This window comes from Ranitomeya imitator, chromosome 3 (assembly GCF_032444005.1).
Source record: "Ranitomeya imitator isolate aRanImi1 chromosome 3, aRanImi1.pri, whole genome shotgun sequence".
NCBI classification, from domain to species: Eukaryota; Metazoa; Chordata; class Amphibia; order Anura; family Dendrobatidae; genus Ranitomeya; species Ranitomeya imitator.
This window is the reverse complement of record NC_091284.1, coordinates 808,029,982-808,048,834: the sequence shown is the minus strand read 5'-3', so window position 1 is coordinate 808,048,834 and position 18,853 is coordinate 808,029,982. Positions and strand designations below refer to the sequence as shown.

General features: G+C 40.8%; 1 protein-coding gene across 1 annotated transcript in view; it reads left to right on the top strand.

Moving 5' to 3' along the window:
• TYR (tyrosinase) overlaps nucleotides 1-18,619 on the top strand; it is a 37,694-nt gene extending 19,075 nt beyond the window's left edge. The window contains exons 4-5 of the mRNA XM_069759253.1: nucleotides 12,103-12,284; nucleotides 18,046-18,619. Of these exons, the coding sequence (XP_069615354.1) occupies nucleotides 12,103-12,284; nucleotides 18,046-18,263 (400 nt within the window). The 3' untranslated portion in view covers nucleotides 18,264-18,619. The remainder of the gene's footprint in view (nucleotides 1-12,102; nucleotides 12,285-18,045) is intronic.
• The last annotated feature ends 234 nt before the right edge of the window (nucleotides 18,620-18,853 follow it).

Sequence of the window (18,853 nt, the reverse complement as noted above, 5' to 3'; positions counted from 1 at the left end):
GTACAGGGACCACCTTCTCCAGAGTACGTCTCATGCTGCTCCAAGGCCACCAGATCATAACACTCCAGCAAGGAAGCTGACACCTGAGTCGGGTTTTAAACAAACGAACAGGAAGTAGGGCAGACAAAAACGGCAAACTCCATCTTAACAAAGGGCAAGATCATTCACAAGGTGACTTGGAAAACCCGGAATACTGACACTGTTGGTATTCTGGTTAACCTCCTCACATAACTGAAGAGTGGGCATGGATTGAAACAATATCCATATAACTGAATGCATAGTAATACATTCAGCCTTTTCTATATGGTGGTATTTGCCTACATATTGTTAATCCCCAAAAAAATGGTTGTTTTCTTATGGATGATTTACTCCAATTTTTTTGGTAAGGGTATTTGTAGAGCCCTCAAAGCCTAGGAGAACTGCACAAATGTCAGAGATGGTGGTTGTTGATGACGCCATAGTCGGCACAACTATCCCACTTCTGTGCCTTCTTAAAGGGAACCTGTCACCTGAATTTGGCGGGACAGGTTTGCGGTCATATGGGCGGGGTTTTCGGGTGTTTGATTCACCCTTTCCTTACCCGCTGGCTGCATGCTGGCTGCAATATTTGGTTGAAGTTCATGCTGTGTCCTCCGAAGTACACGCCTGCGCAAGGCAATATGACCGCAAACCTGTCCCGCCAAATTCAGGTGACAGGTTCCCTTTAAACAGTCGCTGCTCACAATTAAACATTAAGCTTTGCATGCGGACCAGGTGGGGATGGAGTTTGACCTAACACAGTGACATTGTAGTCAGCCCAGAGTCCTCTCATCTGCTCACACAGAGGTGGATACGGAGGACGAAAAGCACAACAAAGGCTAGTTGCCACACAACCTTCATCCAGTCTCTCCTATGTGGATGGGCTGAGAATGGGAATGAGGAGGAGATGGAGTTGTCATCATGATGGAGTCAGGGAAGTGTTGGCTGTACGGAGGTTGGCACATATGGCCGACTTTGTGCCGCTTCTTTTCCCGTGACCCTCGCGTTCTATTCATCTTGGCCAAAAAAAGTACGGGATGTTCAAGCTACAAGGAGAACTTTGCATCTTTTCTTCCTGAGGCAAAGAGGTCTTCTAAAATGGTACTATTCCAGAAGGCCAAAATATGTTGGAAAAAAAATCTTTTCAGACAACACTAGCGGAAGGGGACAAGCTTCCTCACGAAGGCGTGGGCCAATTGCATGACAACATCCCAGCATCCAGGGCCTAATTACTGGATAATTTTGCAAAGGAGGGAAAAGTTTTTAAAGATGGTCAAGTAATACCTGGCCAACCAAGCAGCGTACTCCCTAATTTTGCTGCAACTTTCAACTATTGGGTCTCAAAGCTGGACACCTGGCATGAGCTGTGCTGCTCTGCCACTAGCGTCTTGTCTGAGCGGAATTTTAGCGCGACTGGGGGGGGGGGGGGGTCATAAGTCAGGTGCTTTCGCCTGTCAATAGAGAATGCAGACAGGATCACTCTCATAAAAATGAACACTGCCTTGAATAGCCCACACTCTTCCACAAGACCAGATGACATCAGCACATAATGTGTTTGTAATATTCAATATTTTAATTAAGTCTGCCATTTGTTGCCTTTTCAGGGCTTTATAGTTGACCCTCATTTGTCTGGCTTTGCACTTTCTGTGCAGCCTTTGATGGGTATAAGTACATCAACTACACTTTTCAAAATATTTCCATTCAAAATGTAGTGGATTCCATAACTAATCCATACAGTTTAACATGGCTACTGTTGCATTGCGGTGGTATGTAAAACGTAGAAAAATAATTCAGGAATTGATTCGTGCTTTGTCACATTTTTGTAGAAAAAAATTATTTGATGTTTTGCTTGTTTCTTCACATTTCTTGCCCATACACTATTTTGTGCTTTGGGGTATTGTTTTGTGATTTTTATACAAGACTCAAAAAAAAAAAATTATTTTTTTGTTGGGCTATATTTCTCAGCCATACGGTGTTGTGTATTCTTGGGTACATTTTAATAGCTATAGAAGCCTCCAAAAGCTTGTTAAATTTTGGCTGTGGGCAAACGTTGCAGAATTCGTGCACGGGTTTTTTTGTTTCTTTGTTTTTTTTGTTTTTTTTTCCGGGGATTTGTGGCAAATCCTGATCCAAAGCAAAGTGAACGAAAACCTGACGTGTCATGCACACTGAGTATTTTTGACTTGCAGATTTGGTGCAGAAAATCTGCAGCATGTCAATTCTCTGTGCCTTTTTGCCCTGCATTTTTCACCATTGACTTCACGAAAATCAATCAAAAGACGCGTGTTTTTCATTCCAAGAGCTGTAGAAATGGGGCAGAAATTTTACTAAACATGTGCACACAGCCTTATTGGTATTCTATTGCTCACCTATAAAACTATTCTGTGGTCTGGAGTACATTTTTGGCATATAACCCTCAAAGATACATAGTCACTAATTTTTGGCAGTTCTCGCTTCCTTCATAATCATTTCCTATCATATTTTTTTTTTTATTTTTTAAATTAAAAAAGGACAATTTGCATATACTTTAAAATGTATATAAAAATTTGCCTTGTATACAAGTCATTTTACAGGAAAAAATGTTTCTTTGCGTTTTTTATAGGAAAGAAATGCAGTTTATGGAATAAGTGTGAGCCTATTGTTCTCAGCAACGATTTGATAGATGTTTCCAGGGGTCTTCCCCATGCTGTTCATCCATTTGAACACTTTCATTGCCACATCCCCCTGACCTCGTTGTAGGGTCTGCCAGAAAAATTACAGGATTTCTCATTTACTTCCATTATTATACTCGTTACTCGAAAAGAGCACGCGACATTAGGAATTGCTCGGTTCGAGCAACGAGCACCCGAGCATTTTGGTGCTCGATCATTCCTAGCGATTAGGCCAGTGCTGATTAATTTTTCCTCGGGATATCTAGTATTATAGAAACTTCTGGCGAATCTTTATACAACTGTATCGGTTTGGTGGTTGGTGTTCTGGAGAGAATTAATTGTCCCTTTTTTCAAAAGGTAAAATCCGACTGCTTTATAGCGATCCAGTATATTCTGTACGAGCCTTTCAAGCTGCCAGTTCCTACATGGTGAGCTCGTTGACGGTCTCTTCTGTTCCCCCGGAAAGCTCGGCTCGCTGGCAGAAACTTTCATGTGCTTGTTGGGATCAGACAATGTCGATCTAAGAACTGGCATGAAGCTGAACATTTTCCGCCGTACAGAAGTCTCTTCCATGTTTACATAATACATGTCCCCTGCTGATTTTTGCATGATCGGTTTCCGAACGCACGGCTCTCCACGGACTTGTATGGCGGCAGCTGACAAAATGGCACACCAGAGACACCACTTATAATGGGACTAGTTCCGTTCCCTTAAGAAGCTTTAATATAGGAAATAATGAGCAGTTGGTAAAGAAATTGTTTTCCTTTTAGTGTTACATAGACCTCATTTCCAGTTTCCTCTACTGGGAGCATTTTATTTCATTTGTACAGCAGAATTATGGTTCTAGGCTATAGACCGACCGGCGATGAGAACAGACTGAGCATATGTAGATTGCAGTAGAGATACTGACTTCCAAAATACTGGGAACATCACGGGGATGGTGGAGACGTATCTAAAAGCTTGTCGATTGTGTTTATAAAATTTAATTTTGCACCCCACTAACCCAACACAGCCTTAAAAAAAGAAAAGCCAAAATCTCTTCCTGTATAAATCACACCAGATTGGAATCGTACTAGAGCTGATCAAGTTGATTCTATGGAAATAGAATTTATGAAATTCTATGGAACTGGTGAATTTGGGCATTTTAGGCTACTTTCACACTTGCGTTGTGAACTGCACGTCGCTATGCGACGTTGCGGCGCACCGACTCAAGCAGTGAAAGCGCCGCACAACGGGGGCAGCGGATGCATTTTTCCAGCGCATCCGCTGCCCCATTGTGAGGTGCGGGGGCGGAGTTCCGGCCGCGCATGCGCGGTCGGAAATGGCGGACACAGCGCAGCAAAAAACGTTACATATAACGTTTTTTGCTGCCAGCAGTCCACCACAACACGGCGCAACCGTTGCATGATGGTTGCAACGTGTGTCAATGCATCCCAATGCGTCGCTAATGTTAGTCTATGGGGAAAAAACGCATCCTGCAGACAACTTTGCAGGATGCGTTTTTTCCCCTAAACGACCCATTGCGACGTATTGAAAACGACGCTAGTGTTAAAGTAGCCTTAGCAGAATCGAAAATTGTTCAACACCATTGTTTCAGAAAACAGAAAATTTTATATTGGACAGAGAAAATTCATGACTTCAGACATGACTGTGTGAGATTCTCCATAAGTCCTGGCAACTATCGCATTGTGTTGTCAATTTGGTAGGAAATAGAGCAGTGGTGTCAAACTGCATTCCTCGAGGGCTGCAAACAGGTCATGTTTTCAGGATTTCCTTGTACTGCACAGGTGATAATTTAATCACCTACACACATAATGATTACAGCACCTTGTGCAAAGCTAAGGAAATCTTGAAAACACGCATGGTTTGAGGCCCTCGAGGAATGCAGTTTGACACCCCTGAACTAGAGACCTGTATAAAAGCCGAGGGAGGGAATACAGCAGCTGTTTTGCAGTGAATCTGGATAATGGGAAGACCTATACAGCTCAAAACTTATTTTAAAACCATTAATAAAAATTTCCATATGATGTACAGGATAAAAGTGAGAAACCGCTTTAATTGGTTTACCTATCGAAAAATGTTGTTGTCACTTTGACCTTTCCATAAGGTTTAAACAGCTTGAAGTGTTTACATACAGTTTCTGTAAAATTCAAATCTTTGTGGAAAAAGTTTATGAATCTGACAATCAAGTTTCAAAAGAATCGCTGTTCTCTAATTTGTACAGTTGGGCATATGGGATACAAATGTCACCATACATATAGCGCTCTAGCCCACTTATTTCTGTAGTTACCTGCTCACCTCTCTACTTCTCAGCTCTTAATCAAGGTGCTTTTTTCAGTCAGGGTTGAAAAACTTTTTTTTTTTTTTTTTATCTGGACAGCTTATCAAAAAATCCGACCGGAAAATATTTTTTAGACCCTTTAGAAAACCATAAGAAATCATTATGACTACGTGATAAGTCTACAGCCCCTGATTCTGATATGAAGAAACCTGATGTATTCACTGTAAACCTGAAAAATAATTACGGTATACTGTAGTTGAAATCTAAGTTTCTTTAAATAAATAAATAAATAAATAAATATATATATATATATATATATATATATATATATATATATATATATATATATATATATATATATATATATATATATATATTAAAAAAAAAGGATTAAATTTACAGACCAAGTAAAAAAGTGCCCTATTTTTTGTTCACAAGCCCTTTCATATAGCAAATACAGCAATAACCGTTAAGGATTAGAACAAGCACTGACGGTTCTGGTCAGAGGCTCCATCACACAAATAGTCTGTAACTGAAGGAGCACCTCCCCCTTCCTCCCCCAAAATGAGCATGAAGTAATTATATGTACCGTACTATTTTGGTCCAAGTGTACACCCATAAAGTGATCTGCTTTGAAAGCTCATTCTCTCAAATTGGCCTATATGTACTGTACATTGCCGGTATGTCCATGCACTCGGAGTACATCAACAGACCTCAATGCACTTCTAGAATAATTTTAATGTGAATTCCAAGCAAAACTTCAGTGCTGTTAAATCGGATGACCATGCAGGTAGGGTCATATCGATCGCGATTAAACCCATGCGGGTGAGTGGCCTGCCAATGCAAGAGCAAACTTCAACTGGATGTGTGTCCTCAGACCCACATTCAGCTGAAGTGTATTGCAGTGCAGTGGACCCAATGGGTCCATGTGCTGCAATACACGCTGCTGTCCACCCTTGTCCCGCTCAATCTCCACCCATTTTGGCAGAACTGAGAAAAAGCGGCACAAAAATACCAAACTGTGCAAAAATTTTGCACAATTCGGAGCTATGCAAAAAAATGTTGCGACTTTTCAAAATAATGTATACAAGAATTCTAGCACAATTCCTTTGAATCAGTTGTGTGTGTGTTTATATAATATATCTCTATATCTCTCATTTTATTATTCTTTCTCAGAAGATTACAATTACAATGAGTGAAGTCTCTCAAGTGTTTAAACACGGAGGAGCAAAAGGAGAACTATATTTTGAACTTTTGACTTTCAGGCTCCATGTCTCACTATCCACTACTGATTCGAACATGAGATTACTATCTTTTTATAGCCAAGGTGATTGTCTATCGCATACATTAATTTGACTTGCAAGAATTTTGCATACAATTAGTCATACAGATTCATGTTATTTCACTGCATTGTTACTGTGTTTTTGCTCCTAACAATCTATATTTTATTTTGCAAATCCATCTTTTGGCTTTCTACACTGCCTACCTCTTTCTGGGCTGCTCTTGATCAGATTCAAGGTCTCTTCTAAATGTTCCCAAAATTGGTACATACTGCATACTGTGGGTATGTTCACAGGTATTTCTTCAACTCTACCCACAAGTGTTTAATTGGCCCCTACAGTCCCCAGACCTCAACCCAATCTAGCACCTCTACTTAATTGTCATTGAACCATTTTTTTTCTCCAATCTCAAAGTATGCTTCCAGTCATTGTCTTGCTGGAACACTGCCATCCTTTTCATAGTCACTTCGTACTCGAGTACTATGGTTATCTAGTCTTTTATATAGATATCCTGGTCAAGTATCCAATGCGTTTGAGCTGTGAAAAAACAAACAAACAAACATATAATCAGGCTTCCTCCACAGAACTTGAAAGTTCCTTCAATTTCTCGATCGATTGGCAACTTTTTCCCTTGCTTCTTCCAGATCCATTTGCACCCATCAGAGCCTAGGCTATTGACATTTGTCTCATTGCTTCAAATTGCCCGTTTCCAATCTTCTATTGTCCACTTTTCATACTTTTTTGCAAAGCTTCTTATGATGTTAAGACTTCTCACTTTTTTTTTTTTCACACCATCATTCCAAACTTGTATAATGTGGCGCTTGAATTGACTTTTGTGATCTCACTATTATAAAGCACATGAAACCCCTCATGTCACGGATCCCTGCTCCGTGGTGTCACTTATTCGTCACGTGCCTGCTCTCATACGTGACTTGGGGTTGTGCCTGCAAGGGTTAATCTATCTCCCCACTCTCAGTCCCAGGATTCAACCTCTGTTATATGCTGTAATGGGAGCATAAATCACACACCAACCCAGGCCACACACCCGCTCATACGTGCTGCCACCACTCACCGAATACACGGGCGATGAGTCCCAGAAATAATAATACTAATAAAAATGTCTATCACTCATAAGGCTCACACACTTTAGGCTATGGATTCTTTTAGAACATTCAAGGTTCAACTTCTTAAAGTTTTATACTTTAATAACAAAAGGGTCAGTGCTTACAATAAGAAAAGGTATAAAAATATGATAATAAAAAGACATACAACTTATGCAAAACAGTATAAAATAAAGATGAGAACTTACAGAAATGATCTAACTGGTAGTTGCTTTCTGCTCCCTGAGGGGGGGTGAATGGAGTTGGTGGAACACATCAGCTTCTCAGGCTACCCCCATCATGTGAACACAATTCTCTGTCTGCAGCCTAAATTCATAACTTTGGTCTGAGGTCAGGTTTCTAGACTGGCCCCTCAGGTCAATATCATAACTGCTGCTTGTTTGATTGGGCCACGGCTGCGCCCCCAATGAATATATTATTTTCTCTTGTGGAAAGGTTCTCAGGGATAGATTCCCTCAGGCCGCAATTAGCGTCTCCCCTCCAAGACCTAGAAGGTGCCAAATGTTGTTTTTCTTCTCGGCCCTAGCTAGACCCCCTGGTGAGATATAGAGACAGAATTTCTACTAGTCCCAAGGAAGTACCTTTTAACACCTAGGTGCGACTTGCCTTCAGGACAGATGTTACATTATCACTAGTCACACATAAAACCCTAGACATATGTCACTACACACATATAGAGATGTATACACACATATTTCACCACACCTTCATTGCCATGTTTATTGGGCCAGAACTGATAAACCTTGTGATGAACAACTTGTTGACTCCGATATTTTGCCTGGATGTACAGCTTTTGGATGGCTGGACTTCATCTTGTAAATATAGAAAAACTGACTGAACAGCAATCTAATCTGAACTGGTGCATAACCAAAAGTGTCATATAGCAAATAGATTAATGGCTGCACTCAAAATTAATCTGTGCTAGAGCAAGGAAATGTGCGATACATGAAATGGGAATAGCATAATGGCTTGTGAAATATATGAAAAAACACATGAGATTCTTAGCACAAGATTTGGCCAAAAGTTGTGAGCCCATCCACCAATCGTCAAGGTAATCTCAGAACGGACTTCATCTTGTGTTCTTCCAACTGTCATGGCACTTGCATGATGCAGTTTGGCAATTTTCTTGGCTGAGAGATCGCTATCAATGAGCTGAAAGATGCAGTTCCTCTTTTCTTGGGAAATCTTCATGGCTGCTCCTAAGGTGGAAACTTCACACTAGACCTTAGAAATCAAGGTCCCAGAGTCTGGAGGAAGAGTGGAGAGGCCACAATCCAAGCTGCTTGAGGTCTAGTATGAAGTTTCCACAATCAGTGATGGTTTGGGGAACCATGTCATCTGCTGGTGTAGGTCCACTGTGTTTTATTAAGACCAAAGTCAATGCAGCCGTCTACAGGAAATTTTAGAGCACTTCATGCTTCCCTCTGCCAACAAGCTTTTTGGAGATGGAAATTTCATTCTCCAGCAGAACTTGGCCCCTGTCCACACTGCCAAAAGTACCAATACCTTGTTTACAAACAACAGTATCACTGTGCTTCATTGGCAGCAAACTCGCCTGACCGTAACTCCATAGAGAATCTATGGAGTATTGTAATGAGGAAGATGAGACACCAGTCCCAACAATGCAGACGAGCTGAAGGCACCTAATACCTCAGCAGTGTCACAGGCTGATCGCCTCCATGCCACGCCGCATTGATGCAGTAATTAATGCCAAAGGAGCCCTGACCAAGTATTGAACATACATTTCAGTAGGCTAACATTTCGGATTTTAAAATAATTTTTTCAAGCTGGTGTTATAAAGTATTCTAATTTACTGAGATAATGACTGTTGGGTTTTCATTGGCTGTAAGCCATAATCATCAACATTAACAGAAATAAACACTTGAAATAGAGCACTCTGTTAGTAATGACTCTATATAATGAGTTTCACTTTTTTGTATTATAGAACTGAATTTAAGTTTTTGATATTCCAATTTTGAGATGCACCTGTAGATGTCATGCAGTATACTATGTGGATAGACGTGGCAACCCAGACAGTCGGTAAAATGACTAGCAAGGAGAACAAGAGAAAAACGATCAAGTCTGGAATCAGAATTAGATTAAAATTATTTTTAGATCTGGAAGATGACAAATGTACAAGGCAAAGAAGCACGTGCAAAATTGTATTACAATATGTAGAAATCAAAAATATTCAAAAAGAAATCCATGCCTAGCAGTATTTACTGGTTCTACTTGTCATGGGATTTTTCTAAGAATAATTTTCATTTATTTCTACATATTGAAATACAATTTTACACGTGCGCTGTACGTACGTTGGTGTACGTTTATCTTCCTGATTCAAATAATTTATATTTTAATCTAACATTTTGTTTCCAGACTTTCAACAAACTTTATTAGGCATTGTGAGGAAAATGTATAATATAAATATTAGCTTCTCTTGCCAGCACATATAGGGTGGGCGTTGACCCCCTTCACTCTGTTTTGCTGAGGGTTTATTGCTTCTAGCTGCATATTCCAGGTTCGGAGCGACTTACTCCTCGGCTCCCCCCTGTTGTGAATTCTGCTTTTGGGTTCCCTCCGGTGGTTGTAGGTGGTAATGCAGTTGTCCCTGGGTTGCAGTCCTGGTCAGGTGTATCTGCTGATTGCAGTTCTGACTGGGGTATTTAGGTGTGCAGGATTCATTAGTCCTTGCCAGTTGTCCATGGTTGTTGGGAGGTGTTGGACCTCTGTCTGGTTCCTCCTGCCTTGCTGCCAATTCAGCAAAGATAAGTGTCTGGTTTTGTTTCTGTGGCACACATGCTGTGTGCTTGATCATTCAGTGCTATTCATTTGTTTTTTCTTGTCCAGCTTAGATTGTGTCAGTATTTTCTCAGTCTTGTTGGATTCTCAGGAGTTGCAGATATACGTTCCACGTCTTTAGTTAAATGGTGGAATTTTTTGTATTATCTGCTGTGGATATTTTTGGAAGGGTTTTAATACTGCTTAGTATTCTGATCTATCCTTTCCTATTTAGCTAGAGTGGCCTCTTTTGCTAAATCCTGTTTTCTGCCTGCGTGTCTTTCCTTTCCTACTCAGTCAATATTCATGGGGGGCTGCCTATCCTTTGGGGTTCTGCTCTGAGGCAAGGTACAATTCCTATTTCCATCTATAGGGGTTTTTAGTCCTCCGGCTGTGTCGAGGTGTTTAGGGTTTGTTAGGCACACCCCACGGCTACTTCTAGTAGCGGTGTTAGTTTAGGATTTGTGGTCAGTACAGTTTCCACCTACTCCAGAGAAAGTTTCATGCGGCTCCAAGGTCACCGGATCATAACACCCCCCCCCCCAAGGAATTTTTACGACCGCTATAGCTGCAGTGGACAGTTGTACCAGCTGAAACTGGTCTGATCTCCCTTTTAAAACATTAGGCTCTTTGTCCTAATTTTGTAAGATTCTGGGCCAATGTTTTGGGCTAGGGAAATAATAAGTACATATTGCTGAAGTCCATCGGCGGATCTATCAACCGCTGTAAGCGCTAGCCTCTAATTCCAAAAGGTAAAAAAAAGTACGGATGTCTCTGGAACTGTGTGTCCTACTAGCCCGAATTTAGTATCTATAAAGAGCAAATCTTAATACAAGATGGATGAGGGGTGTGTTATGACTGTCATATCTTCGCTGGAGAATCTGGCAATCATAAGAATGCTTGAAGAAAACCTGTACAGCTGAGGAAAGGGGAGGGCGATCTTAACTCAACCTCTTTAGTGATGTCACGAGGCTGGAGTTTAAAAGTCTTTACACAGATTTTACTTAAGGAGCTGTTTCTATCCAGACCTCCTGATGCACTGGGACATTTGTGGTCCCGCCATGGTTTTGCCTGACATGAACTGAGAACATGTGAGTTTTACCTTTTCTCATTTAATACCTTTATTTTATAATTGCTTGTACATATTTCCAATTGTCTCATATTGTAACATCTTTATATACCTTTTGTAAACACTGCCTTAATCTTTCGGAGTAAAATATATATATTACTAGTTTCGTTCTTCCTGCTCTAAAACATACCCAAAGTCTTCTGAAGGGAATTACGCTACTGGTTTGGGTTAGCTTCGGACCCGTTAATCGAAGCTGGTGGCAGCATACCGTGTGCTGTGCCTTTGGGAATCGTTGTAGCGACGGCGGCGTTGCTAGTTATTGTTCATGCCTGAGTGGGAGTAGTTATATTGCCTCACTGCAGCGTGCCCAATAGCCAGTACATAGCAGGCAGCCTTTCTGGCGACTAATTACCCTAGGTGCAGTACCTAGTCTGACATGAGGGTGAGGGGGGCGCCAGAGAGGTGCAAGTTTTCAAGCGGAACTGTAAAGCGGGATATACATAAATCCCTGCAGTTCGTGGTATATTGAAGAGCAGTGGGATACCTAAAATAAGCCCCTGCTGTAAACTAAGAGGTCAATAGCCTTGTGTGTGTTTTTTCATCACATTGTAGCAGTGGAGGGATAACAAAGATAAGCCCCCTGCACATGTGATAGCCGTCTGTTGGCCTAAAGTCACCCCGATCCGTGACGTAGGGGTGACGGTCACGGTGTGAATCGTGACAGGCATCCGAACCAGAACAGTAAACAGTAAAAGGTCGGAGTTTGAGACCAAACACTAGGTGTCCAGGACAGATCATAAACTTTCAAATTCAGGTTTGTTCATCCCTAACAACTATTCACTGTCTTATTAAAATGGATTCAATAGAACAGTGTCCAATATGATGTTGTATTTCTCTTCCTCAGCATATTTGAGCAATGGCTTAGAAGACATCAGCCATCACAAGATGTTTACCCAGAGGCCAATGCACCTATTGGCCATAATCGTGGCTACTACATGGTTCCGTTCATCCCACTGTATGCCAATGTAGAGTTCTTTGCCCCAGCCAGAGACTTTGGATATGACTACGACTATCTAGCAGAAGCAGGTACTGTACTGAGATTTTTCTTGGGTAAATCTCTATAACATTGATTTGCTGTGTAAATTTTAAGATTAGGTCAAACGTTTTATTTGTGTTGGGTCTTTGTAGCTTTATTAATGATAGTTGATGCCATATGACTGTAGAAACTTTTTTGGGGAGCAGAAACAGCCATTTTTGGGGGATTTTGAAAACTGAATTGTGCTTTTGCTTTAGTAAAATGCCTTCTTTTCTGCCCTAAATAAAATTCTTGTAAAAAATGTTGGTTGCCTGTAGTCACAAATGGCAGTCCAGAGGTCAACCCTCCAGTGGTGGCCACTAAGACAATTTGCACACTTTGCTGCCAAATACATTCACCTAGTTATCCGAGAATATTTTTCAGTTGCAGTTGTCGCCTTCCTTACTTTTCCAAGAATTTCCTCTAAGGGTGGTTCAGAACCTAGAAATTGTTGACCTTCATTCAGGATCAGTCATCAATATTAGGTGGTTATCTGACACCCGGGAACGCCACTGGTCAACTGTGTGCAACTTCTGTTGTGCCCTGATGCACCCGGTATATGGAACAGGCACCGCTTTGCATACTGTGTAGCTGTTGGATACCCACCAAGTAATACTGAAGACCTATATTGTAGTCCTGGAAAGCCAATTTAGGCAAATTTCACTTGGCTACGAGGCTCTTGCTTTCGGGTCAGTTGACTCTCACTGTAGTTCATACATGAATCACTGATGTGTGAAACCAGGCTTAAAGGTACTACTCAAGATAGAAATACAACACAATATGGTGACATGATGGGAAGACCATTGAATGGTTGCGAATTGCAGGCTCTAAGTGTTGACATGTTGGCATTTGTAGCAGAAACTTTGCCCAACAAAGGAAATCGTGTAGGTTTTTTATTTTTGTTTTCTTAATTGGATCCAATCATTTTATTTCACAAATCTTTCTAGAATTTGGAGTCAATATAAAAACAGATTTCAGCTGTACACAATTATATTTTGACGGGCATGGTGTCCCTGAACATAAGATAATCGAAGGTGTCCCTTTAGCAGAACTCCCAGCGATCAGCTGTAATCTATAAAAGAACTTGGCAGCAAGTGTTCAATTTTGCAACAGCACCAACACAGGGGTTGGTCCTCCCAATGGAGACACTGTTGACAAGGGATGGGGGGACACCTATTTACTAAAGTCTCTACCAGTGTATATTTTAAAAAATGGGTTTTGTAACCAATTTAAAGTGACCCCATCAGCTCTTACATCTGCATATAGATTTTACTTTTTTTGTCTTTTTTTTTTTTTTTTTCAAGCTGAACAGATTTTAGCTGCTGGAGTATTTATTGTACAGTAAGCAGGTAGCCCGCCTTGGAAAACTGCCGGAATTTTAATTAAACCATCTTAGTCTTGTGTATCGTTAAAAAGCCTTTGCAAAATTTTAATGAAGCTTCTGTTGATGAAATCGCTCCAGCACATTTTCCTCTGGTTTAGAAACTCTTAAGTTGATGGTGAAGAATCGCTTTGTGCCCATGAGGCTTAGGATCTTTCTCAACGAGCTTCTCGCTATTTTTAATATACACTTTGCATATTTATTTGGCATGTGCAGGTGGGGTAGCCCCGTATACCCAGGACAATGGTAATTACAGCTATTTAATTCATGGCTAGTTTTATTAGGACCATTCATTCTATATAATGTCTTAAGCTTCAAAGCAGATTCTGGATTTTACGTGTCCTTCATCTCAATGAGGCTTGTTCTGCTGAATATCATTGCCGAGATTCATTTTGCATGCGATTTGACGGGAAGAGACGCTTCTTATCTCGCTTGAGCATTTCTACAATGAGACTTGAAATCCTCATCTAAAAACCAAACACTCAAAGGCCAAGTGACTTGTCATAGAAGATGACCGCTGTGCCTCGGAATTGGAAACTTGACCATAATCTCTCATTAGCCTTAATTGTTACCTTTTTTTGGCCAATATTGGATTATCAATCCTTTTTTCCTAATTGAAATCAGCCATAATCAAAAGTATCTACAATCTCTATTAGCAATGGCAAACTAACCACTTCATGTTCTCTGTCAAGCACATATTTGTCTAAAGACTCAAGATATTTCAAACAAAAACTATAGGAAAGCATGGTCTTATTGATGCGATTTTCGAACCTATAAGCCTAATATGTCTAGGCATTCTCCCAAATCTTATTCTGTAAATGGTCATCTACTCCTTATCCGTTGGGTGGTTCCTGTTAATCGGCATTCTGTCAGCAATATTGACGTTGGAACTTCCCCTCACCTCTAAGATGGATCATACCTTCCATTGTTCAATGAAATGGCTTGTCTAACTGAAATGAAAGACTGCATCTCTAAAACCAGTCTATGTAGACTGAAAGACAAGAGAGCAGGAGTGTAGAGGGGCAAAAACCAGGGCCCTGCAATGGTTCTCCAGAACATGTAATTTGCCTCTTGCAGCTGCCATTAAATACAGTAGCATTTTTTATTTCCAAAGATTTTGGGAAATCTTTTAGTATTTGGCATAGGCCTACTGCCTAATGGTATTTTGACCAGTTTTCCCAAAAACCATGATTTGTATACATTCATCGATGGGCTCCAATTTTTGGAAAATTCTATAGATTTAGTTCCCAAAGGATCAAGAACTCCCACAAACACCTACTCTTGCATTGGGTTTTCTAAGTCCAGTTCCATTTTCTGTCCAAGGAACTGTCCCAGCAAAATTTCCAAGACTACTTGGCAGGAGACACCTAGTCCTCTACTGATGATCTTCTGATTAAATTGTATTCAAGATACAGCACACAGCCAATTAAGGCTACGTATACATTTGCGTTGTTGGGCGCAGCGTCGTTGAAGGATACTGACGCATGCGTCATGCGCCCCTCTTTAATATGGGGGGCGCATGGACATGCGCCGGTATGCGTTGTAATGTGTTTTACGATGCATGCGTCATATTGACGCACAAGACAGGGTGCAGGGGACGCTACTTGTAGCGTTTTCCCTGCGCCGAAATTCCTGATCTTTACTATCTTATGACAACGTATGCGTCACAAAACGCTGGGTTGCGTACATGCGTTGTTGGTTGCGTCGCCAACGCTGCGCCCAACAACGCAAATGTGAACGTAGCCTAAGTGACACTTCGCTGAAATTGGGTTCTCTGTCCCCAAACTATGCTTCTCTCAGATTAAATGGCAAAAACCTGATGACAGACTTCCTAGAGGGGTGGATTGTGGAGGTGCAGTTTTTGTAAATCCGAGAAGGATGTTGCAGTAGCCTTGGTGAGAGGTAATAAGAGCATGTTCTAGAATTTGTAACTGGAGGTTGAAGAAGCGGTTTACTGAACTGTTTGAGAAATGAAGGAGGTAAGGGCAGAATCAAAAGCTGCCACAAGGTAGTAGACTGGAGAACACTGGAACCATTTAAGATTTAATATCTGGAAATGTGGGTTGTATGAGATGGCGGAGAAGATGAATTCTGCTTCCATGTAGATACAAGGCTAGAAAAAAAACACTGGCTTTAGTTTCAATGCGAGGTAAAAGCAATTGATTGAATTCTCTTGACCCCAAATACCTTCAGTTTCTATGTGTCTTCAATAGATTTCCTAGTAGTGATGAGATGGTGTTGGGATAAGGTGTTATCCACCATGTTCGTGTGTTAAGTGTATCTTCGCCGTTGTCGAAAAATGTGAGTCCCCGCGGCTGCATGTCTCGCGGTTGTTCGACAGTTGTTCACATACAGGGATTGCCTAACAAGCAGTCTCTAGACGTACAGCCGTGGGGACTCAAACATATTTTTTGAGCACGCTGAAGACCTCGATTCGCACCCGAGCATTCTCCGATAACCTTATCCTAGCACGTTTGCTGATCACCATTTCCTACCATAATTTTTTTTTCTTGCATAAATTAGAAAAAATGTAATTTTTAACCAAATTTTAGATGGACACCACAAAGAGTGATTGCATAGTGTATTTTTGCATACTTCGTTCATCATACATGTGATTTATTTGTGGACACAGTGTGTGGATTCGATCAATAGGGTTTGTGCTGATACAGACATCCAAACACTGATTCATTCATCTTATGGTGTATCAAGAAGATATGAGCTATGTGTACAACATGGAGTTCCCCTAGGTATTCAGCATCCTGTTATGACCGTCTTGGGGGTCACAGATCTCGTGTAAACAAGGTGGTCAATAGGAGATGTTTGCATTATTGGACGGTACTGAAATAAGAAAGCGCCAACAAATGTATTAAAACTCCAGTGAGGATCAATACCGCGCATTAAACATGTCCCTATAAATTATTTCTAATCATCATTTCTATGACCCTAAAATTGATCACACTGGTTTATTAATATCACGCTTTTCAAAGACGACCTGTCGAAAGGTAACAATGATAGGTTATATTAATTCTATTTGTGATCTGGTTGTGTTCTGCTTGATTTGCTTCTTCCTTTCCATTATGTACATAACCTTAGCGCATGTCTACACAAGATCTTTTTCAGGTGCATTCCACCTGAAGGTGCCGGAAAACAGTCACAAAACAAAAAAATGAACACCGCACACCAATATAAAGAAAATGCTGCTGTGCACATGTTCACCTTCCCGAACCTTCAGGATATCTGACCTCCTGTAGGTCCCAGGGGGGAGATATTAATGCCATATTTACTAGGATATGAGCTTTTGATAGGAAACATGGTGGCATATATAACGTTGTCCATCTGGCCGATTTATTAATTCGGCGCTGATGCACAGACCATACAGATGTGAGTAAATACGATGGGTTTGTCACAAAGCAAAATGTCTCCCAAAACTATAGAACCTATGCCTGTCACAACAAAAACAATATAACTGGACTTTGTTGCCTGTGTCTGATAGCACTGACCCATGTTGCTTTTGAATACTGAAAGACTTATCTCCACAGGCGCTAAGTGTCGCCTCCCAGTCTTTTCTATAGACAATGTCTGCTATCAGATAACCTGCTTCCATTACCTGTTAACAGCAGGGGGTCACCTCTGGACAGGGGTCATGAATAGCTAGTGCTAGCTTTTTTCACATTTCCAAGTTATGATGAAGCGATGTTTCAATCCTTAATGAGGGTGACAAACCTGTTGATACTTTTAATTGTTTTCTGAGTTGAAGGAATCTACAAAAGACTGAATAAGTGCACTTTTGCTTCCTTGAGTATTTTTTTTTTTATTTTTTTTTATATTTTTAAATATGCCCCATTGTTTCAAAGATGGAGAACTTTTTTTTTTATTTAGTGCTAATTTGTTATGGCTTAAGCAAGAGGGCATGGCTTACAGCAGTGTTCCCCAACTCCGGTCCTCAAGAGCCACCAACAGGTCGTGTTTTCAGGATTTCCTTAGTATTGCGCAGGTGATTGAATTCTTGCCTTGATGCAATTATCACCTGGTCAATACTAAGGAGATCCTGAAGACACGACCTGCTGGTGGCTCCTGAGGATCGGAGTTGGGGAACACTGGCTTACAGGATCCTCTGGGGCGGATCTTTAGGCGGCTCCTCATTATTGCCCTATGATCATCTCCCCCTTGTAAAAAACCTTTAAAAATGAGTACTTAATAAATAAACCCCATATCTTTGGAGCCACAAGGCAGATTTTAAAAGGGAGAACTGCAATTCTAAGGAGACCAAAGGGGAAAAAAATTAGAGGAAAAAACTGGCCCCTTTTGACCTTGTTTTTTTTTTTTTTTTTGTAAGTTTTTTATTTTTTATGTTAATGCTAATTTTAACAGCATCTTCTTCTTACTTTCAGATTCCATTTCAGATTTCTTGTTGCGTTATCTGGAAGAAGCCAGACAAATATGGCAGTGGCTCCTAGCGGCAGCCGTACTCGGAGGCCTCATTACGGCCGTGATTGCAACGATTGTGAGTTTGGCCTGCCGACGGAAACGGAGGGCGATCTCTGAGGAGACCCAGCCTCTCCTCATGGAGGCCGAAGATTACCAGAGCACTTATCAATCCAATCTATGATTTTAGAGGAGCGACTTCTAAAAATCTCATAAGACCTTTTAAATGGGACTTTCATCACCCGAGAGTGTATACAAAGTACACGGGTCCATGGAACCAAGGGGATGTAACGCCCAAGGTGCAGGGCACGTTACGACTACAGGATTTTAATATTACCCTCTCTTATCTTCGACAGGGTTGTCCCTCTGCTTCTACAGTAAAGGGTTAATAATGTGCATTTCAGTATGTACATAGATATATTTTTCTGCTGAGTGCGACATGTCCCGCATACATCTATTATATGTACAAGACATATATATGTGAATTGTCATTTGTTATCTGAATAATGCCCATAGTAAAAAAAAAAAAATGGGAGAAATCTACTTTGTGTATGTTGTGTTTTTTTTTTTTTTTTTTTTTTTTTGTCTGCTAGCCCTCAGTGTTCCATTTTCGGCAGTACAGTAAAGCAATTTTGGGGGTTTACCACTTTTGTGCAAGAGCTGTTTAAGAGCTTTACTTTACTACATGGTGCTATAATTATATACAAATATGCTAATGTCACAAGCAGTAATCAGGCTCTATATTGGATGCTGTATGTAGGGGGAACTTTAGAC